The sequence below is a fragment of the Capricornis sumatraensis genome, chromosome 4 (assembly GCF_032405125.1).
Source record: "Capricornis sumatraensis isolate serow.1 chromosome 4, serow.2, whole genome shotgun sequence".
NCBI lineage: Eukaryota > Metazoa > Chordata > Mammalia > Artiodactyla > Bovidae > Capricornis > Capricornis sumatraensis.
The window spans coordinates 152,714,358-152,734,060 of record NC_091072.1 but is presented as its reverse complement, the minus strand read 5'-3'; the positions used below and the strand labels follow the sequence as shown (position 1 = coordinate 152,734,060).

Below are 19,703 nucleotides of genomic sequence, written 5' to 3'. Positions count from 1 at the left end.
GGGACTGCAAAGGGGCTCCTGGGAGCAGAGCTGAATACACGGAATACATATTTAATCTGCTTGTCTGTGTGGAAACTCAGTCTTTTGGTTCCACGGTCTGTCCGTCTTTTCCACACTCATCGCACAAATGTCTGTCTTCGAGGGCTGGGGCTCGAAGACCATTTAAATGGTCTGAACAGCATGAAAGAGAGATTCCCACATGCACAAATAATTAATCCATGCATTTTTGATCTTGAGGAGGAGAAAGAAAGAAGAGAAGGATTCCTGTTCCATGAGGGCTGTGTCCCCAGGGCCTGAAGCAGCATGTGGCGCAGCTGCTGCTGCTGCTGCTAAGTCGCTTCAGTCATGTCCGACTCTTTGCAACCCCATGGACGGCAGCCCACCAGGCTCCCCCATCCTTGGGATTCTCCAGGCAAGAACACTGGAGTGGATTGCCACTTTCTTCTCCAATGCATGAAACTGATAAGTGAAAGTGAAGTTGCTCAGTCATGTCCGACTCTTTGCGACCCCATGGACTGCAGCCCACCAGGCTCCTCCGCCCATGGGATTTTCCAGGCAAGAGTACTGGAGTGGGGTGCCATTGCCTTCTCCAGTGTGTGGTGCAGAGTGGACCTTTAATCGGGAGATGGATGAATGGGTGGGAGGGAGGATGAATGAACTCAGAATATTGTAACGTATTTTTTATATAATTTACTGGCCACCTTATCGACTCTGATTACTTAGAGAAACACCTCAAACAATGCACTTTCTCTCTGTTCCCTTCCCTAACCCTGCTCTTTCTATGACCTCGGTGGTGTCTGCAGCTTTTCCTCCACAAATGTATACCTGGGCTCCTTGTGGGTGTGCTCAGCTACTGTGCAATGGCGTATCACGAGCAGTTTCCTGCCTGGGGTCATGGCTGTATCACCATAGCTGGACACCTGGCATCTCCTAAGTGCCGCTGGGGTTCCTGGCTGGGGCGAAGGCAGAAGTGGCCAGAGCCATTGGTCAAGAGTGACAATATCTGTCACCCTTTTCCTGAAAAGACTACTTAGTCTTTGACCTGAAGACTGGCAGATACGCTCTACTGTAATCTTTTAGCAATTTCAAAGGCACGTTTCAGCTACTTTGATGGAAACATATAGCAGCGTCTCTCTCCTTGTATTTGCTTCAAAGGGCAAACTACGAAGTTCTGAAGATCAGAATATAGTTTCTGGGCAGGGGCCTGCCTTTTCTTCAAATCCATTAGGTGGCCAGCTCCTTAACACCTCAGTCTCGTCCACTCTGCTCTTGATTGGACTTTCCTGAAGCCCACACCTCTGGATGAACCTTCTGGCTCCACCCCCAAGCATCTCATGTTCAGTTCCTCACATGTTTCTATTTCACCCTTTGGCTTGCTTTTTAAGATGCTCATTCCCTGGCGCCCCAACCCCTGGACTGCCCCACAACCATCTCCACAATGGAAGCAGGCAGGCCCTGTACTGTCTTCCTCCTGGGACAAGGCTGAAGACAGAAGCAGACCCAGGCCACGAGGAAAGAGCCTGGGGAAGGGCAGCAGCTTCCAGGCTGAGCTCATCTGTATTTGGGCTCAAGAGGGTCCTGAGAGAGACTCTGTCCACAAGGGTAGGCGGTTCATCGTGTGCTCCCCAAAGCTCGGTAAGAAATGAGGGTGGGGGGCTTGTGCACTCGATCTGCTCCAGCAGCAGAGCCTCCCCCATCTGGGCAGGACAGGGAGCAGCATCCCCGTCCTTGGAGGAGAGGGGATCATGGCATCTCTGTGGACAGCCACACAGTGCTAGGTGGGCCGCGGACACACATGTCCCTGTGAACATGCAAGAAACCCGTTCCCACCATCCGTCGAGAACTGAGCACCACCCTGACCAGGGAGCAGACTGGGGTCCAGAGACGACTCCTGTGCTTGGCGACAGGGGTGCCCTCAGCTCCCAGGCCAGCTCACTCATTCACACATCACTTGGCACCATGGACCACCCTCTTGTCCACGATCCGTCAGCAAGACTGCTGGGCATCTTCCCAGGAAGACCCTTGGCCGCGTCGCCGCTTCCTGTTCTAATCCATCCCAGGCCTTGTCTTCCAGCCTGCTGAACTCCTAGCAGAGCGTGAAGCCCTCCTTGGGTTGTTGAATCATGTTGTTACCAACCCCTGGCAGGGCACTTTCTAATTCTGTGTGTGTCCCTTGAGCAGAGTCACCAGAAAGGGCATCGTTGGAGGATGTGTTCCACCTACGTCTGAGGTGAGGGAAGGCGGGCCACTCTCTGCTCACAGCCATGTCCTCTGCCCTCTCCCTCCACCCACACCTCCTCCCGGATTGCCACCGAGAGCTCAGGCACCAACGAGCAGGAACAGCTGGAAACCAGCCGGGAAGCGTGAGCGCAATCAGCACAATGTACGCCATGCACATGGCCAGGGTATCCACACACCGTGTCAGAACACACGTGCACACATGCGTCCTGTGCCTTCCTGGCCTCTGTAAGGATACAGTGACGGACACCCTGCCTCCACATCAGTCCCCAGAGCCCAGCGGGTCTCCCTTCTCTCTCTTGGCCCCCAAGCCCCTTTGGTTCCCCGCCCTTACCTGCCTGACCCACGCAGCAAGCTGTTTAACCTTATGGATTCCTTGGCCAGAAACGACCTTATTCAAATGTGTGAAACATGAGGTAAGGATACCCACAGGAGGAAAGCATGGTTGGGGTCAGAGAGACAGAGGTCAGAGGAGACACAGGGCAGTTAGGGCCACGTTCACCCCACAACCCAGGTACTGGGGGCTGAACAGAGCACAGAGCCCCACTCTGGAGCCACCAGATCTGAGGAGGCGTCAGGAGCCTGCATTTCCAGCAAGTGCCCCAGTGATGCTGGTGCTGCCAGTCCAGGACCCACATTTCAGAACCACTGGGCGTGTCCCATGAACCTGGATTTCCACGATTCATTATCTCCTCAACACTTGCGAGTCAATACCATCCATCACTCATTACCATCCTAGCAAAAGCCTGGCCAGTAAGCTGCCATGGGAAACCCCAGAGAGAGGGACTGGGCTCCATTTCTAAAACCTGATGCTGTTCTGCCAAAGCCCTCAGGGTTTCTTCAACCTTCCTGTTTAGCACCTCCCTGGAGCTTTGAATCGAACCTCCTTGAGAGAAACCTTTGGCTCTTTTCCCTGAGAGAGCACAGCGGTGCTTGGAAAGGGACAGGGGCGCGCTTTCCAGGTGGTGGAGGTGGAGATGGTCCCTTTTGAACAAGCCCAGAGCAGGATGCCCACCCCTCCGCCCAGGGAGCCGGGCTGGGAGGAGGACGTTGGATTGAAAACAAAGAACCCCATCGAGCAAAGTGTCTCTGGGACCAGAGGCTCCAGCAGGACTGGGAGGCTCTGCTGCACACGTGGGACTGACTTCTGAAAGCCGAGAAGGATGCATCCGCGAGGCAGGGGTGGGCAGCCTCTGCTCCCCGAGCGCCCCCTCCCAAGCCCAGTCCCCAGCCCCTTGTGGGAGGCCGCTCACTGTTTCGGGGCTTCTCCTCGTCCAGGCCCTCGTCCTCATTCTCAGGGTCAATGTCCTCGGCCTGCGTGATCCAGTCCAGGTAGCCCTTCAGGTCCTCCTCCAGCTGCTGCTTCTCTCGCAGCTTCTGGAAGTCGCCCCGGGCCTTGGCCTTCTCTCGCTCTTTGGAGAACTCTCTGGTGAGAGACGCCAAGCGGGCAGGGCGGGAGAGATGGGGCAAGAGGAACAAAGGGTTAGCTGCATTGCACGGGAAGCCCACCGCCGGCCCCCACTTGCATGGACCCCCATCCCAGGTCTGATCTGCTCTCATAAAATGGCTGAGGGGGGGCATCCTTACTTGGGACGTGAGCAGCGGGTGGACCAAACTCATGTCCCCTCTTTTTGGGCCATGATTGCAAGCTGCCTCTCATGACAGATGTCCCACAGTGACCTGAAAGGCCTTCTGAACAATAGCCATCAGGGACCCCCATTACAGCCCCAGAAGACGAGGAGCTGGGGTCTAGCTGAAGCCCCTCCTGCCCCCGCCTCCACTGGCTCTGTCAACCCAGGTGCTTCCTCAGGGGCTTGAGGTTGGCCCTGGTTGGGTATTTACACTGCAGAAATCATCAGATGTTACATATCAGGGCTCTGCCTCTCAAAGAGCCCACGTTATATGTGGGCTGGTATAGTCACTGAGGTCAGGCCCAGGAGAGCTCACCTCTCCACCCCTTCTCATTTCTAGGGCATGTTCTGCCGGTTCAGCAAGCCTGGAGGGTTTCTAATCTAGAGGAAGTTCTTTCCCACATGAGGGAGACAAAAGAGGGTTCCAAACACAAGAAAATGTCCTGTGGCTGCCCTTTGGGTTAAAAAAGAAATCTAATCAGAATGGGAAAATGCATAAAGTCAAGGCAATATAAAAGTTAAATGGGGCATTCAGTCTCAAGCAATAAAGAGTAGAAGCTAAAACTGGGTTGGGATTTGCTGGAAGAAGGGCCTATTAAAGAATTTTGGAGAGTGTCTACTTCTTTCCTGTTTCCTGTGATTCTGTACTTATTTTCTCTCTGACTTTGAATTCACGTTCTGAGCCAGAAGGGGCTGGTGGCCAAGAAGGGGGTCAAGGAGGCTGGGTCTCACTCTCGAGGCAAGTCTGTGCCTTTTCTAAATAAATAGCAGTGCATGCCTCAGTGTGTGGTACTTGGGACCCTGGGGGTATGTGCGGATGCCCTGGGCATTTCAGCTTCCTCTAGAGACACGACTCCTTCTCTTAGTGGCGGAGGCACAGTTCACGGTGGGAGGCTGCAGAGTCCACCTGAAGGGATTCTGCAGCAGCAGACACTCCACAGGCGGGCATCGTGGAAGGCAGGGCACACAGGTGAGCCAGGGGCAGGACAACTCAGCTCCGGAGCCCCCATACCCACCAGCCAGGTTCTGCATTCGCTGCTGGAGCTCAGTTTTCACTCTTTACCATGAGGGGCAGGGCTGGGACAGTCTGGGGACACTTCCGTTGGGAGATGTGGGCTCCAAGTTCTTGCCAACTGCCGCTTTGATGATGCTCTGATTGAGACGGGATGTTCTCCTTCACTCTGATTGAATCCAATTCCAGCCTGATTGAACTTGCTCTTCCTGGGCTTCCTGCCAGCTGCCAGCACCTCCCCTACCTTCTCTGGGGAAAAGGGGCCCGGCTGCCCACTGACCACGTGGAGGGAGGCCTCAGCTCCTGCTGTTGGGGAGGGGCCTGGAGAGAGGCCCCAGCCCTCCCACCCACCACTCCTCTCGGGCTTGTGGGCTCGCTGCCTGGAGTCACTGCACAGAGTGCCCCCTCCCAAGACGGCAACTCCAGGCCCCCTTGATCATCCTTCCACCCCACTCCCTACCCTTGGGAGCTCTGTCCCTTGTGCAGCAGGCTTGGGCTGTAGGGGACTGAGTAGCTAAGGTCTTCCTCCTCCTGGAGCCGGGAGCTGACCCAGTCATGCATGGTGACATCTGCTTTGCAGAGTGGAAGCTTGCCATCCATACCTGAGACCTCTGGGAACCACAAAGACATCCCTAGGAGACGAGGAAATAAGTTTTCCTGGGGGTGAGGGGAGCGAGGAGAAGCAGCATGGCCAGGTCCTCATGGGGTTTAGGGCGCGTGGAGGGGAGGGGGTTCCCCCTGCAGGCCCCACGCCATAAGGGACCTGCAGGATGGAAGCACCTGGCTCTCTTCATCTCCTTTCTGATGTCCTGATGTCTCACACTGCTGGGTCAGTCATGGGGCGTCTGTCTGAAGGCAGGGGCACGTCCTGTGCCAGTCGTGGCTGATGGCACAGATGTGGTGGAGAGCCCACTCTGGGTGTGCGGTTTGCACAGCTCCCAGTGGTACATGTGGAAGGTCTGTTGGTGCCATGGCTCGGGCTCGAGGCCCCATGATGACCGGTGTAGCCGGTCCTCATCACCCATGGACTCTGTGTCTGCAGACCTGTCTCCTCTCTAAGCCTTGTTAGTCATGCCATCCATGGTGAGACTTTGTGGTCACCGCAGACATGTGGTAAGGCAGGATCTGGGGTCATGGTCCCAGCTGAGGTCAGACAAGGGGCTGCCACCTCCTGGGTGCAGCTCATACTGCAAATGAGGGCCTTTTTACAGCCCATCTGATGCCATGTCTCCCGCATTTTGTGCTTTTTGTTGTGATTTTTCTGATTAAATGGCCTCTAAGCACAAAGCTGCTATGCGGTCTATGACTCTATGTGCTCGAGGGCTGGGAGGTGCCTCTGTGGAATGTTCAAGTGTCTGACAAGCTCCATCCAGGCCTGAGTTATAAGCTGTGGGCAGAGAGTGTGGTGTGAATGAGCCAACACTATGCCTTAAACAAGGTGCCTTCACATAGACGCACATAACAACAACTTGTGTCCTGATGACAAGGCTGTGCCCAGAGGCTTACAGGAACCTAACCCAGTATTTCCCCTGAAGAACAGAGGTTGGTGTTCACGAATTCAGTGTTGGACCAACCCTGCTGGGAGTTGTGAGCATCACCTCTGTCCAGCTGCGAGGCAGCTTGTCTGGCGCTTCTGCTTCTTGACGTGGGTCTTAACTGTGGCTGGTGGTCAGGGCTGTTTCCAAGTTGCAACGTGCCCATTGCACCCTCAGGCCCTCTGCCTTATCTCTCGGGGGAAGGAGAGCTGGGCGCCCACCCTCTAAGAGACCCCAGGCCCCTTGTCACCTGAAGACATACGTCTTCTCTGTTTGCAACAACTTAAAACCACAAAGTGACCAGAATCCAGGGTCCAGTGACTTTCACTCGATTGCAACTTCTAGTGCAGTTTCCGGAATCTTGTGGTTGCGATCACTGTTCTAATGGGCGGGAGGCGAGATTTCTGGAGGTTCTGAGACTTATGAGGATCAACAAGTAATGAACGTGGAAGCATTTTGAAAAGATCCACAAGATGGATAGCAACATGGATCCATCTGGCCTCAGCAGGAATAGGTTTCCAGACAAAGGATGCCCAACCCTCCAGTGACCAAAATCTCTGACTTCCACATTTAAAATGGAGGCTTTCCAGAGTTGCTCTCCTGCCTTCCTGAGCAGGAGACCCCAAGCATCCTGAGCCCTTCCTTCATGACTGCAAGGAGGAATATACCAGGATGAGTCACGCTGCTGGGCTCTGAAAGGACAATACCCTTAACTGATGGACTCAGGGTCCCAGCCACCAGCTCCAAACACTTCGAGATGGCAGTGCTGCATGGGGGTGGGGGGCTCTGTTCTCCCTCAAGGGCTGTCACATTTACCAGCTGCTGGCCTCCAGCTCAGGACCGCCTGAGGCCCTCAGGGCAGGGGTTCTCCAGCTTCCTCCAGGATCCCTGGTCCTCGGTCTGGGCCCCCCATCTGCCCACAGGTGGCCTCTCCCCCTTGCATCTTGGCCATAATTTGGAGTCATGGGATTAACCAGGCTGATGGGCTTGGAGATGGTGGAGGGTGGGGGATGGGAGCAAAGGTCGTGGGGCCACATGTGGGGGTTAAATCCTGATCCTCCAGGCCCCACCTGTGAGAACTGGGGAGGTTTCCACATATAAACCTCACTTTTCTTCCCTGTGGAGTGGACATGTGCTCTGCATCAGCTCTCGGGCAGCGTGGGCAGCATGTGAGCGGATCCACCAAGGACACCAAGCACGAAGCCTGCCAACAAACTCCTCACAGTGGACACCGACCCAAGAAGGGGCCTCGCGGTGAGCTCCTGGACATTTCCAAGCACTCTGGGAGGTTGGCCACAGGGCGAGCGGGCATATGGTTGTGATCCGGGGGTGGGGGTGGGGGTGGGGGAACTACCACACTGCTGTCCTGGCTGGTCAAGACAGGGTCAATGCCATACATCCCCAGTCAATAGCAGCCGGGTTCTGGGCTTCTCCTTGGGCAGCCAGCCCTCTGGACGGGCCAGGAAGGGGAGCTGCTCGCCTGCAGACACTCTGCGTCCAGGCAAAGTGGGTGTCTGGGGCCCAGGAAGCTTGGGAGGCACAGCAGTGTTGAGGGGCTGGGGTGGGGAGGGGTCCAGGGAGACCGATCGAGGGCTGAGTGGATCTGGGTTCTAGAATCCCATGGGCCTGCCCACCCACTCACTCACTCGCTCAGACTCAGCTGGGCTGAGACCCATCCTTTAAGGCCAGTCTGCTGCCCCTAGCACTGCCGCCATCTGACTCCGCTTTGACCTCTGGGGAGGAGTGCCCCTCAGGGGGCCGAGCATGACCTGGCAGACCCCTGCTCAAGGGGGCTTCGAGGTCAATGCCTCAGCCTCCACTGCAGATTTCTGGGGGCACTTCACTGCTCAGACCTGCTCCTAATCTCTGGGGGGAGGAGGTGGAGCCACCTTTACCCAGGTTGAGAAGCTGGCACATCACAGGCCCAGCTCACTCAATGTTCGTCTGCAGGCAGTGATGGGGAGATGGGACAGGGCCTTGTGCAAACACTGACCAGTGAGGGGACCCCTACAAGCCACACGGCTCCTCAGGGGGCCTTCCCTTGTCCCTGGAAGCAGAAGGCAGCATGTCTAACCTGGGATGACCCCGTTCAGTTGTCCAGCTCCAACAGCACCGAGCAAACAGCGAGCCCCGTGGGGACAGCACTGCTGTAGGGATGGCACTGCTGCTGAGCGCCTGCTGCCCGCCCAGGCGGTGACGTAAACCGCCACGTGCTGCTGTCACGGTGAGCGAGGGGCTGGGGTCACGATCCCTGTTTTGTCAGCTGGGTGAGCAACATTAAGAACCTCCTGCCTCCAGGAAGGCCAGAGCTGGAGCAGCCACATTTCTGCCCTGAGAGGTGACGAGTTTGACTTTTCCAACCCTCTCCCTGAGACCCCCTATAAACAGGCCATTTTCTTGTGTTGGACACAAAATGGAAGCCCTTCCACCCTCCAGGCAGCTGACGGGGGCACCCACTGTCCTGTGGATCGCTGTCAGACTGACGGAGGGTGCTGGTCCCCCCACTGTGTGGCCAGTGTGATGGGGCCTCTGATGGCCCTCCTGCTGGGAAGGGGTGAGGTCAGGGTGGAACCCTGTCCCTTCCCCACTTCCAGGGCTGACCCTGACACTACTGTGGGGCCTTGGACTGTGGCAGGAGAGGGGGGACGTCCTCCTCCTTGGCTGACTTTCCCCCATACACACATCCCCGGAGACGGAGGAAAGGCTGTGAAGCAGCGGCCCCTCCCCCAAGTGGTGCAGGAGCAGAGAGTCACGGGAGCCTTCAGGGGTGGCCTTGGCGTGGCTGGCTTGGGCTAGGAAAGAAGAAAGGGAGCCGAGGAGATGTCCAGTGGGGCTGTGGGGCAGGGTGGCCGCCCAGGGCTCCTTGGGCCCTGCCACCTGCTGCCTCGACTGCTTTTTAACTTCATCTGTGCCAAGGCCGAAACCAGGAGGGCCTCCTACTTGGAGCTGGGCAGGAAAAGTAGAAGGAAAGCGTGCTCAGTCTCCTCTTTCCTTCTGTAATCGGGAGCTTTAAACAGCTGAGTGCTCTTCCTTTCCGAGGGGGACACAGACGGGGCAGCCCAGGCTGCAATCAGAGCCAAGGAGAAGGGAATCTCAGTCTGTTTGGTTTATTTGCATTTTAGCTCAAACTCCTGGCCCAATCAGCATGGGTAAAGAGGGCCTGAGTCCTCATTGCCAGTGATCCTGGATGGAGGCTGGACAGATGGCCCAGGTGCCAGTCTGCTAGGCTGCTACGAGGGCCAGAGTAGACGGCCCATGAATCTTCCTCTGCCAAACCAAGGGGCCCAGATGCCCCTGAGGTCCCCGGAGAAGCATCCTGCCCACCTGGACAGTCCAGCCTGACGTGGGCAGGGCTGGCAGCAGATAGGCGGGCCCGGGTACCTCTCACTGCAGCCCAAACCAGGGGTGGGGGTCCTCCCTGCGCCTCTGACCTCTGTCCAGCCAGGCCAAGGACATTCACTTTAAGGCTCCCGGGCTGGCCCACGTCCCAGATTCATCAGAGCCAGAAGAATAGAGGTAGGAAGAGCAGAAAGAGTAAAACGAGGTAAATGGAAAAGTCGAGACCTTCTTGCTTGGTCCTGCTTACCCGCTAAGGACACCGAGAACCAAGTTAAGAACAAAGAATGAACCTATGATGATTAATGTGACAAAATAGATCCAGGGCCAGTCCCTTCCCACGGCATCATTGACCTGGAAGAACGGGGTCAGAGTTAGTGTAGCTCCGGGAGCAGCCGAGCACGGCCCACTGCCCCAGGCCTGGCGCCATGGATGGCACCGGGACCAGGGCTTCCAGGTCACCAGAGGCCAAGCGGCCTGCCCAGCCAGCAGGCCGCATGTGTGGCTGAAGCGAGACAGTTTCTGTTCTCCTGGGCCTGGTGACGGGTACACGGGGCCTGGGGCCTTGCTCAGCTGCGTCGTGACGTGGACACAGAAACACTCAGCTTACCCGCTCAACACACCAAGAACCAGATTTAGAACGAAGAAGGATCCGAAGATGACCAGACTGACAAAATACACCCAGGGTAACTCGTAGCCCATAGCATCCTGCATCTGGAAAGACCAAGGATAGTGAGGAGAGAGAGAAGCAGGAGTGAGTTCACAGCGAGGAGGCAGGGAGGCCAGGAGAAAGCAGAGGCTGGGAGGGAGGAGCAGAGATTGGGGGAAACCACTGTCGCCCAGCGCCACCTTGGCTCTGACACCCCGTGACCTTGACCTGAGCGGGAAGGACCTTGGCGGCTCTGCCTCGGGGTGGGTGGGGATCTCGCCCAGCTGTCTCTGCCCTTTTATTTTCGGGGGAACAGAATTTCCCTCCAATATTTTCTATTCACTCGCCTAAGAAGCTGGGTCACCTCCAAAGTGCTTTCTTCCCTAAGAGATGGTTTCTGCTCACTTGGGTTTATGTGGTCACTGTGGCCAGCACCCTGGTCTCAGCTCTCGCAGACAAGCGGGGGTGGAGGCTTTGGGGTCACATGGGGAGACGCCTTCCTCAGGGAGTGACCCAGGGGCCTGGATGGATGAGTGCTGATGACCACACTGTGTCATTGACTTCAGAGGCCATGGGCCGGGAGGATGGTGGTTCAGGGTTGGTGCTCAGAGAACAGCTCTGGCAAACATGGGCCAACGGTGACCCTGTGGGAGGTCCACACCCCTGGCTTTCCAAAATCCCTCAGGGCACAGGCTTCCTGAATGACCTGCATCTGTGGTTTTCCAGGTGAGGCCCCAGGGCCAGCAGTGTCACCCTCCCTGGGGACCTGGGGACTAGTTTGGAACCTCACCCCTTGGCCCTACACCCACACTGGGGGCGCCTGATGTCCCAGGTTCTCATGAGCCCCGAGTGCATCTGATGTGTCTTAGGCTTGAGACCCGCTGGTCCACAGCCCAGCCTTCAAGGCAATGACAGGACAGAGGCTGTGACTCTCTGCACCCTCTTGCACCCCCACCTTAGCTCTTGGCTCCCTGCTCTGGGGCGGCCTGGGCGCCAACGCACGTGCGGGCAGCCCTGAAGTAGGGCAGTGCGGGAGCAGGAGACGGATGGCTTCAGTCAGCCCGTGTGGAGCTATTCAGGAGAGAAGAATAAATAAAGTCGTATTTTAAAGAATGACCCAGATTGCTGACACCCTTACTTAGAGGTGAAAAAGGACAGGTCTGCTCAGACACTGAAGCCAGCCGTTCCCTGAGCCCCTGTCGGGCGGGCGTGCAGAGAGGCCCCCCGGGTCTAACACCTGCAGCCCCTCAGCCGGGACCTCACCAGTAACCAGGCTTTGCTGAAACACATGCCTCCTCTCCTCCCACATCTAATTCCTGCAGGGAACCACACCTCGAACCTTCAAATCCAGCATCACGTTTCCCCAGGAAGAAAACAGGAGGACTGTCGACTCCAGCCCCGACTTCTGGGGGCCTCTCTCCACCCCAGCTGACTCCAGGGTACCTTTCAGGTCTGGTACCCAATCCAAGGCCCTGTGGTCCCCAAGGGCTGGGCAGTTTGGGGGGCATGGGAGGCTGTCACCTGCCGTCGCAGGCAGGAGGTGCAGCCTTTAAAATCACAGTGCATTGCAGGAGTGTTATCAGAGGGCGGGTGGCTCTGCCTGAAAGCCAGTGCCAGGGTGGTGGCTAGATGAAGCCCTGGCCTGTGCCACCTCGTCTGTGGGACACGGGGCCCACCCACAGGGCACTGGGGGAGCAGCAAGTCGAAGGACCATCTCACCTGACCCCTCCTGCCCCTCAATGCCTGCTCAGGCACCAGGAAGGCCCAGATGGGGTGGGATCCGCCGCAGGCCCCGGAGACCGACAAAACCAGCTTCTCCGGGACTCGGCCGGAGCCCCACACTGAGTGGGGCATGGAGTGGAGGCCTGCGGACCTTGCTGTCCCAGGTGGGCCTCTGGTACTTGGTGAGACCACAGGGGGCTGGGCTGGTTCTTGGATGTGTGAGGAGCCCAGAGCACAGTTCTGTCCAGTCTCTAAACTGGCAAAAAGCTGGCTTTTCCTTCTCTCTTGCTCCCCACTCAGTGAAACTGACAGGCCAGTGAAACCCCGCCTCCTCCAGGAAGCCCTCCCTGCTCTCGCTGGGTCCTGCGTGGGAGCCACATTTCTCTGTGTTCACGTCTCTCCGATTAGACCCAAACTCCTCGAGCGCAGGCCTGGGGGCCCTGTAAATGCTCACTAAATGTGTGTTCAATTGAATTACTGAGTAATAAGAACTTGCCTAATGCCAGTGAAATGAATAAAACAAAACCTAATAAGTAAACAAATTATAGCTTTGAGAGATGAGAATTCCCCTTGTTAATATGTTTATAAACCAGGAGTTTATTGTTTAGGTAACAGATTCTCTGTTTAAAGCTACGTGGGTGCTGAGCAGTAATGCCCTACCTAGGGCAGACTCACGGTTCAGGGCTGGGGGTACCCGGCACCCTGACACCTTCTCTACCTGATCCCTGTTAGAGCCAGGTGCTGTCTCTGGGTGATGAAGATTCTTCTCCACTTTTGACCCTGAGCAGCTCTCTGGTCATAGGTAGAGCTCAGCTCCCCAGCTCTGCTCGCTGGACACCTTTAAGGCAGTGAGAAGAGGTGGAGATGGAACAGGAGAGAATAGGGTCAAATACCCAATTCCACCTGCTTGGAGGGAAAAGACCTTCCTCATAAACCAGGGATATTTCAGCAGCGCCGAGGCCAGAGATCAGAGGCCATGATGTGCACATGTATGTGTGTGCATGTGCACCACGTGTGTATGTATACATGCGTGTGCGTATGTGTATGCATGCGTGAGTGCATATCTATGGGTATATGTGTGCATGTGTGTGCATATAAGTGTGAGTGTGTATGCATGCATATGTGTGTATGTGTGTCCATGTATGTGTGTGCATGTGCACCGTGTATGTATATATATGCGTGTGCATATGTGCATGCATGTGTGAGTGCATATCTATGGGTATATGTGTGCATGTGTGCGCATATAAGTGTGCGTGTGTATGCATGCAGATGCACGCATATGTGTGTATGTGTGTGCATGAATGTGTGTGTGTGCATGTGTGTGAGGAATGTCCTCCCAGCATGTCCACACGTGTGCGTGTGGAGCTGACAACTGACTTGTGAAAAGTTAAAATCTTATGCTTTCATTCCTGCTGGAGCCAAACTGAGGCAGAAGCTCCCAAAGACACATCTTTCCTTTTTGTGATTTCTCATGAGGGAGTCCTTTTAATTTTAGTTTTAAGCTGAATCTCTAATTCTTAAAAATCAGCAGAAGAATTGGTCAGGGAGAAACCAACTGGGGAAAACAGGAGGTGTCAGGAAGTGAGGGGGGAATGAGTGCTGGTGGAGGAGGTGAGGCCAGGACACAGGCCAGATGGCTCTCCTGTGTCACACGGGAAGCAAGAGTCTGGGGGCCCGGGCAGAGGGCCTCATGGGCAGAGGTCAACAGAGTCCCCTTCATGGATAGTTGCTGAGGCACTGAGAGTCCTCAAGTGCAAGGTGCCTGAAATCCTGCTTGGAGCCCTGCTTGGGGATCAGGGGACACTCATGCCTCCCTGCAGATGCCCTGTGCCCTGCCCTGCACAGACACAGGGCATGGGGACCTCTGGGACCTCTTGCAGGGGCTGGGGCTGGGCCCTCAGTGTCTGTCACCTGGCTGGACCCTCAGCGTCTGTCCCCCGGATGACCCTCGGCGTCTGTCCCCAGGCTGCACTGGGTGGGGGAGCGGGCACCTCCCTGCTTAGAGGGCTCCATATTTTATAGGAAAGCAAAGAGGGGTGTGAGAGTCTGGGGTTTTGGAGCAGGAGCCTGAGGAGAGGAAGGAGGAGCAACCAGAGAGGGTACAGAAGCAGAGAGTGAGCAGGCAGGCGCTCCGGGCTAGGAGGGGCCTCCCTCAAAATACCCACCAGGAGGTTCCCTTTCGCCTTCAGGGGTGTGTGTGTGTGTGCGCGCACACACATGCACACGTGTGCCCGCACAGACACACACATGCACACATAGCTCAGTCACTTAGGAAGGTGCTGGGAAGGTCAGGGGAAGGCTGTCCCAGGGGCTGGGGACTGTCCCCACCTCTGACACTGCCATGCCCTGCCCAAGCTCATCACCACCTGCCCCCACTGGAGGGGGGAGAGGGGGAAGGCACAACACAGCTGTTGAAAATTGCTGGTTGCCGGGCGAGCTCCTCTCAACCCCCACTCTGGCTGTCACTGTGACAGCACCTCCTTGGACCACATCTGGCTAGGGGGGTGGGAAGCAGGAGGGAGGGATGAAGGAGGATCACAAAAATACATCAGGCCATCAGCAAAGTAAATTATACCTATTCCCCCACCCCCACCCACCCACCCACTGCCGTCCTGCCCTCAATTTGATGCCATGGGAGGTGTTTCCATGGCAACATAGGGCCTGGGTTTGGAGCTCGTATGGTGAGGCCCCCGAGCCCAGTCCCATACGACCACGTGTCCTGTGATGCCCGTTGGCAGAGGACGTCTCTGTCTTTGGCTGGCCAGAGGGACCCACCCAAGGTAGAAGGACTCCTTAGGGCCACTTCTGAATTCTATCTGCTTTGCTAAAAGAAATTAAACTTGCCCGGATAGAGTAAGCTCATCTCCCTTTGTCTCACAAATTATTCAAAGCCAAGTTCTTACTGAGTATGAGCCTGGGAGATGTGTGCCAATGTTCATCTCAGTTGGAGGGAGAGGTGATTAGACCTGAGTCTTTTCTGAGAGTGAAGCTGCATGAGCAGCACCACCATTGTTCAGTGAAGACTAGCTGGTTTCCCTGCCCTGAGTTGGATGTAATTGTGTCTGAATCCTGAGGACTCCAGGCACCCCCTATCAAGCAGGGAACACTGAATATCATTGGTGGGGTTCAAGGCACACGGGCAAGTTTAAACTGGTTCTATGAAGAGGCTCACATTTCACGGCAGTGCAGGGTCTCAGCCTGCCCCCAGAAACTGGGAGGAAAGGGCTTCTGAATTGTGGAAAACAGTTTAGCAGTCACAATGCCCACAAGGTGCAGAGCATCTCTGGGAGGTTCCAGAACTCCTCCTCCTGGGCGGGGGCGGGAGTGGACACCCCTCCTGGCTCTGGTCCTTCCCAGCCTGGCATCCCTCCCTCCCTGAACAGCCTCTTAGACTGTTTTCTGGGCAGCCAAATCCACTTGATTATTTGCAAAACTGGGCGCGATGGTATTCTCAAGCCCGACAACAAGCATTTGCCGCCCAAACGCTGGAGTGCAGCGCTAGGCTCTGGCAAGCCAGTTCTCACGTGGAAGTAAGAGATCCTACAAAGAATGACATTTTCTGGAGTTTTTACAAATAATGGACTTGACTGCCAGAATGAAGACAGATCAAATGTGGTGTGTTTGCCTGTGGGGCAGGGTGCATGAAAACCTGCTCCTCGACAGCTCGGACGCTGGCAAAGTCGTGTTGGCTGCTGGCTGATAAAAGGGCATCTTTAAGGTAAAAGGAGATTTACTGCTGACTGGTTGGCACTTGAGAAGTGACATTTCTGAATACGCATCACATGACCAGCAGAGCGTTCTGTCAGGAGTGGAGGCTGGCTATGCGTTTGTCTGATGGACTAGCTGATATAATGAGGGAAGATCAACATGTGAGGTAAAACGAAATAGAATGCCGCGATGCTGCACAATTCAATAAAAGTGCTTTCCTCTTTGGGGGCCAAGCCTGAGTTTTCTCTTTAGCCCTAGAAATTGAACGTGTGCCCTCCCGCTCCCCTGGGGACATGGGCAGGACATGCACGGGGCGGAAGAAGCCCCACAAGAGGGCCCTTGTGTTGGGCTGGCCATGGCCCTGCTGGGCTGCATGCCAGCGCTTCCCACTGTGGAGGACAAATGAGAGGTGACACCTTTCTTGGGCAGGTGAGCAGAGCGAGGCTCATGGGCTTTGCTTCTCAGGCAAGACCTGGAAGAAATCAAGGTCCTCACTCCTCCCAGTGTGCGTGTGACTGCACGTCCCCGGAAGGCGGATGCTCCCCGCCCCGCCCGTCCCGGCACGTACCCAGTAGAGGACGTCGGTCCAGCCCTCCATGGTGATGCACTGGAACACAGTCAGCATGGCGAAGGCGAAGTTGTCGAAATTGGTGATGCCGTGCTTGGGCCCGTCCCAGCCTGGTTTGCACACTGTGCCGTTCTGGCATTGCCGCCCGTGGCCCGTCTCCAGGGCACAGGGCGAGGGGTCGTCTTCTGCTGGGACATCTCAAGTGACCAGGGGGAGAGATAAGGAGGCGGGGTGGGGGAGAGGGATGGGCAGAGAAAGAAGAGAGAAGTTAGTAAAGCAGTGGCTGGGATGGCAAAGGACCCAGCAGCGGCAGCACAGAGCACAGTCACACCAACGCCCCGAACACAAGCGAACACACACAGCACTGGGTGTTCATTCAGGCTGCCGTCAGTTCAGAAGGTCAGTGCTTTCAGCTGAGTGTTGCAAAACTGTATTTAACCTGGACTGACTTCAAAGACAGGGGAGAGGCTGCCCGTCAAATGGCCAAGAAAGATATGACTATGAGGCGACCACTCTGAGCAAAAACATCCTGGAATGCAGAGGGGAGGCCTTGACTTCTGTTTTTGGTGCTCAAGTATCTGCAGACATTTCTGTGGGAATGCCAGAGTTTAGAGTGAGGGCGTTGTGGGTTTTTTAAAAAAAATTATTGGGTAGGCCAGAAAGTTCGCTCAGGTTTTTCCGTAGGATATTATGGAAATTTTTGGCCAACCCAACAGTTTTTATTAGAGTGAACTGTAAACTTCCAGATGGTCAAGCTGGTTTTAGAAAAGGCAGAGGAACCAAAGATCAAATTGCCAATGTCCGCTGGATCATCAAAAAAGCAAGAGAGTTCCAGAAAAACATCTATTTATGCTTTATTGACTATGCCAAAGCCTTTGACTGTGTGGATCACAATAAACTGTGGAAAATTCTGAAAGAGATGGGAATACCAGACCACCTGACCTGCCTCTTGAGAAATCTGTATGCAGGTCAGGAAGCAACAGTTAGAACTGGACATGGAACAACAGACTGGTTCCAAATAGGAAAAGGAGTACATCAAGGCTGTATATTGTCAACCTGCTTATTTAACTTATATGCAGAATACATCATGAGAAATGCTGGGCTGGAAGAAGCACAAGCTGGAATCAAGATTGCTGGGAGAAACATCAATAACCTCAGATACGCAGATGACACCACCCTTATGGCAGAAAGTGAAGAGGAACTAAAAAGCCTCTTGATGAAAGTGAAAGAGGAGAGTGAAAAAGTTGGCTTAAAGCTCAACATTCAGGAAATGAAGATTATGGCATCTGGTCCCATCACTTCATGGGAAATAGATGGGGAAACAGTGTCAGACTTTATTTTTTGGGGCTCCAAAATCACTGCAGATGGTGACTGCAGCCATGAAATTAAAAGACGCTTACTCCTTGGAAGCAAAGTTATGACCAACCTAGATAGTATATTCAAAAGCAGAGACATTACTTTGCCGACTAAGGTCTGTCTAGTCAAGGCTATGGTTTTTCCTGTGGTCATGTATGGATGTGAGAGTTGGACTGTGAAGAAAACTGAGCGCCGAAGAATGGATGCTTTTGAACTGTGGTGTTGGAGAATACTCTTGAGAGTTCCTTGGACTTCAAGGAGATCCAACCATTCCATTCTAAAGGAGATCAGCCCTGGGATTTCTTTGGAAGGAATGATGCTAAAGCTGAAACTCCTATACTTTGGCCACCTCATGCGAAGAGTTGACTCATTGGAAAAGACCCTGATGCTGGGAGGGCTTGGGGGCAGAAGGAGAAGGGGACGACAGAGGATGAGATGGCTAGATGGCACCACCGACTCGATGGACGTGCGTCTGAGTGAAGTCCGGGAGTTGGTGATGGACAGAGAGGCCTGGCGTGCTGCGATTCATGGGGTCACAGAGTCGGACACGACTGAGTGACTGAACTGAACTGATAGTTGCTTCACACTGCTGTGTTAATTTCTGCTGTACAGCAAAGTGAATCAGCCATAGGTATACATGTATCCCCTTTTGGGATTCCTTCCCATATACACCACCACAGAGCATGACATTCTCATTAGTTATCTATTATATACATAGTATTAATAGTGTACATGTCAATCATTCCCAATTTCCCAATTCATCCCATCTGCCCAGTACGTTTTTAAAAATTTTATTCATTTTTAATTGAAGAGTAATTGCTTTAAGATATTGCATTGTTTTCGGCCATATATCAACATGAATCATCCATAGGCATATGTATGTCCTCTCCCTCTTGAACCTCCCTCCCACCTGCCACCCCATACCACCACTCTAAGTTGTCATAGAGCCCCAGTTTGAGCTCCCCGTGCCACACAGCAAATTCCCACAGGCCATGTATGTTACATACGCTAGTGTCTATGTTTACATGCTACTCTCTCCATTTGTCCTGCCCTCTCCTTCCTCCCCTGTATCCACAAGTCCGTCTCTATGTCGGCATTTCCACCGCTGCCCTGCAAATAGGCTCATCAGTACCATCTTTATAGATCCCATATAGATATATGTTAATATATGATATTTGTCTTCGTCTTTCTGACTTACTTCACTCTGTATAATAAGCTCGAGGTTCTTCCACCTGATTAGAACCGACTCAAATGCGTTCCACTTTATGGTTGAGTAATATTCCATTGTACATATGTACCACAGGTTCTTTATCTACTCATCTATCAATGGACATCTAGGTTTCTTCCATGATCTAGCTATTGCAAACAGTGCAGCAATGAACTTTGGGGTACATGTGTCTTTTTCAATTATAGTTTTCTCAGGATCCCTCAGTATTGTTAATGGGAAGGTTCTTTCATGTAACTGGCCAGAGATCCTGCCCAGTGACACTTCCTGACTCCCCACAGGTCCATGCAGCATGTAACATGATGCTTCACCAGGGATGCAGGTCACTCTACAGCAGAGGACGCCTTCTTGATGAAGAACGGAGAACAAATTCTGATGGCGAAAAGTACCCCCTACAGAACATTATATCAGCCCCAGGGAACAACGCCACTGCAGTATTTTGTGTGGTTGTGTCACGTGGAAACTTGCCTCCTGCCCTTTTCTCCAGCGTCTTCAGGAGAGAAAAACCATCTGGACCTCCACTCAGGACAGAGTGCCTATGGGGGATGGGAAGAATCTCCCCGGTATGGAGCCCTCTTGGCGTTTCCAGGAAACAGCTTAACATCTCCCATGGCCGCAGGCTGTGCTCAGGCTAATTCCATGCTCTAGGAAGAGGTGCTGGGAAATCAGTGAGTTAGGCTACTTTTCATGCAGAGGTCATTGGTGGATTGAACTAGACTTGGC

At 54.4% G+C, this 19,703-nt stretch overlaps 1 protein-coding gene across 1 annotated transcript in view; it reads right to left on the bottom strand.

The window, feature by feature from the left end:
- CACNA1C (calcium voltage-gated channel subunit alpha1 C) overlaps positions 1-19,703 on the bottom strand; it is a 343,814-nt gene that overhangs the window by 99,741 nt on the left and 224,370 nt on the right. Inside the window, exons 9-11 of the mRNA XM_068971534.1 lie at positions 16,400-16,596; positions 10,003-10,106; positions 3,492-3,664 (exon numbers count right to left, since the gene is read on the bottom strand). Of these exons, the coding sequence (XP_068827635.1) occupies positions 3,492-3,664; positions 10,003-10,106; positions 16,400-16,596 (474 nt within the window). The remainder of the gene's footprint in view (positions 1-3,491; positions 3,665-10,002; positions 10,107-16,399; positions 16,597-19,703) is intronic.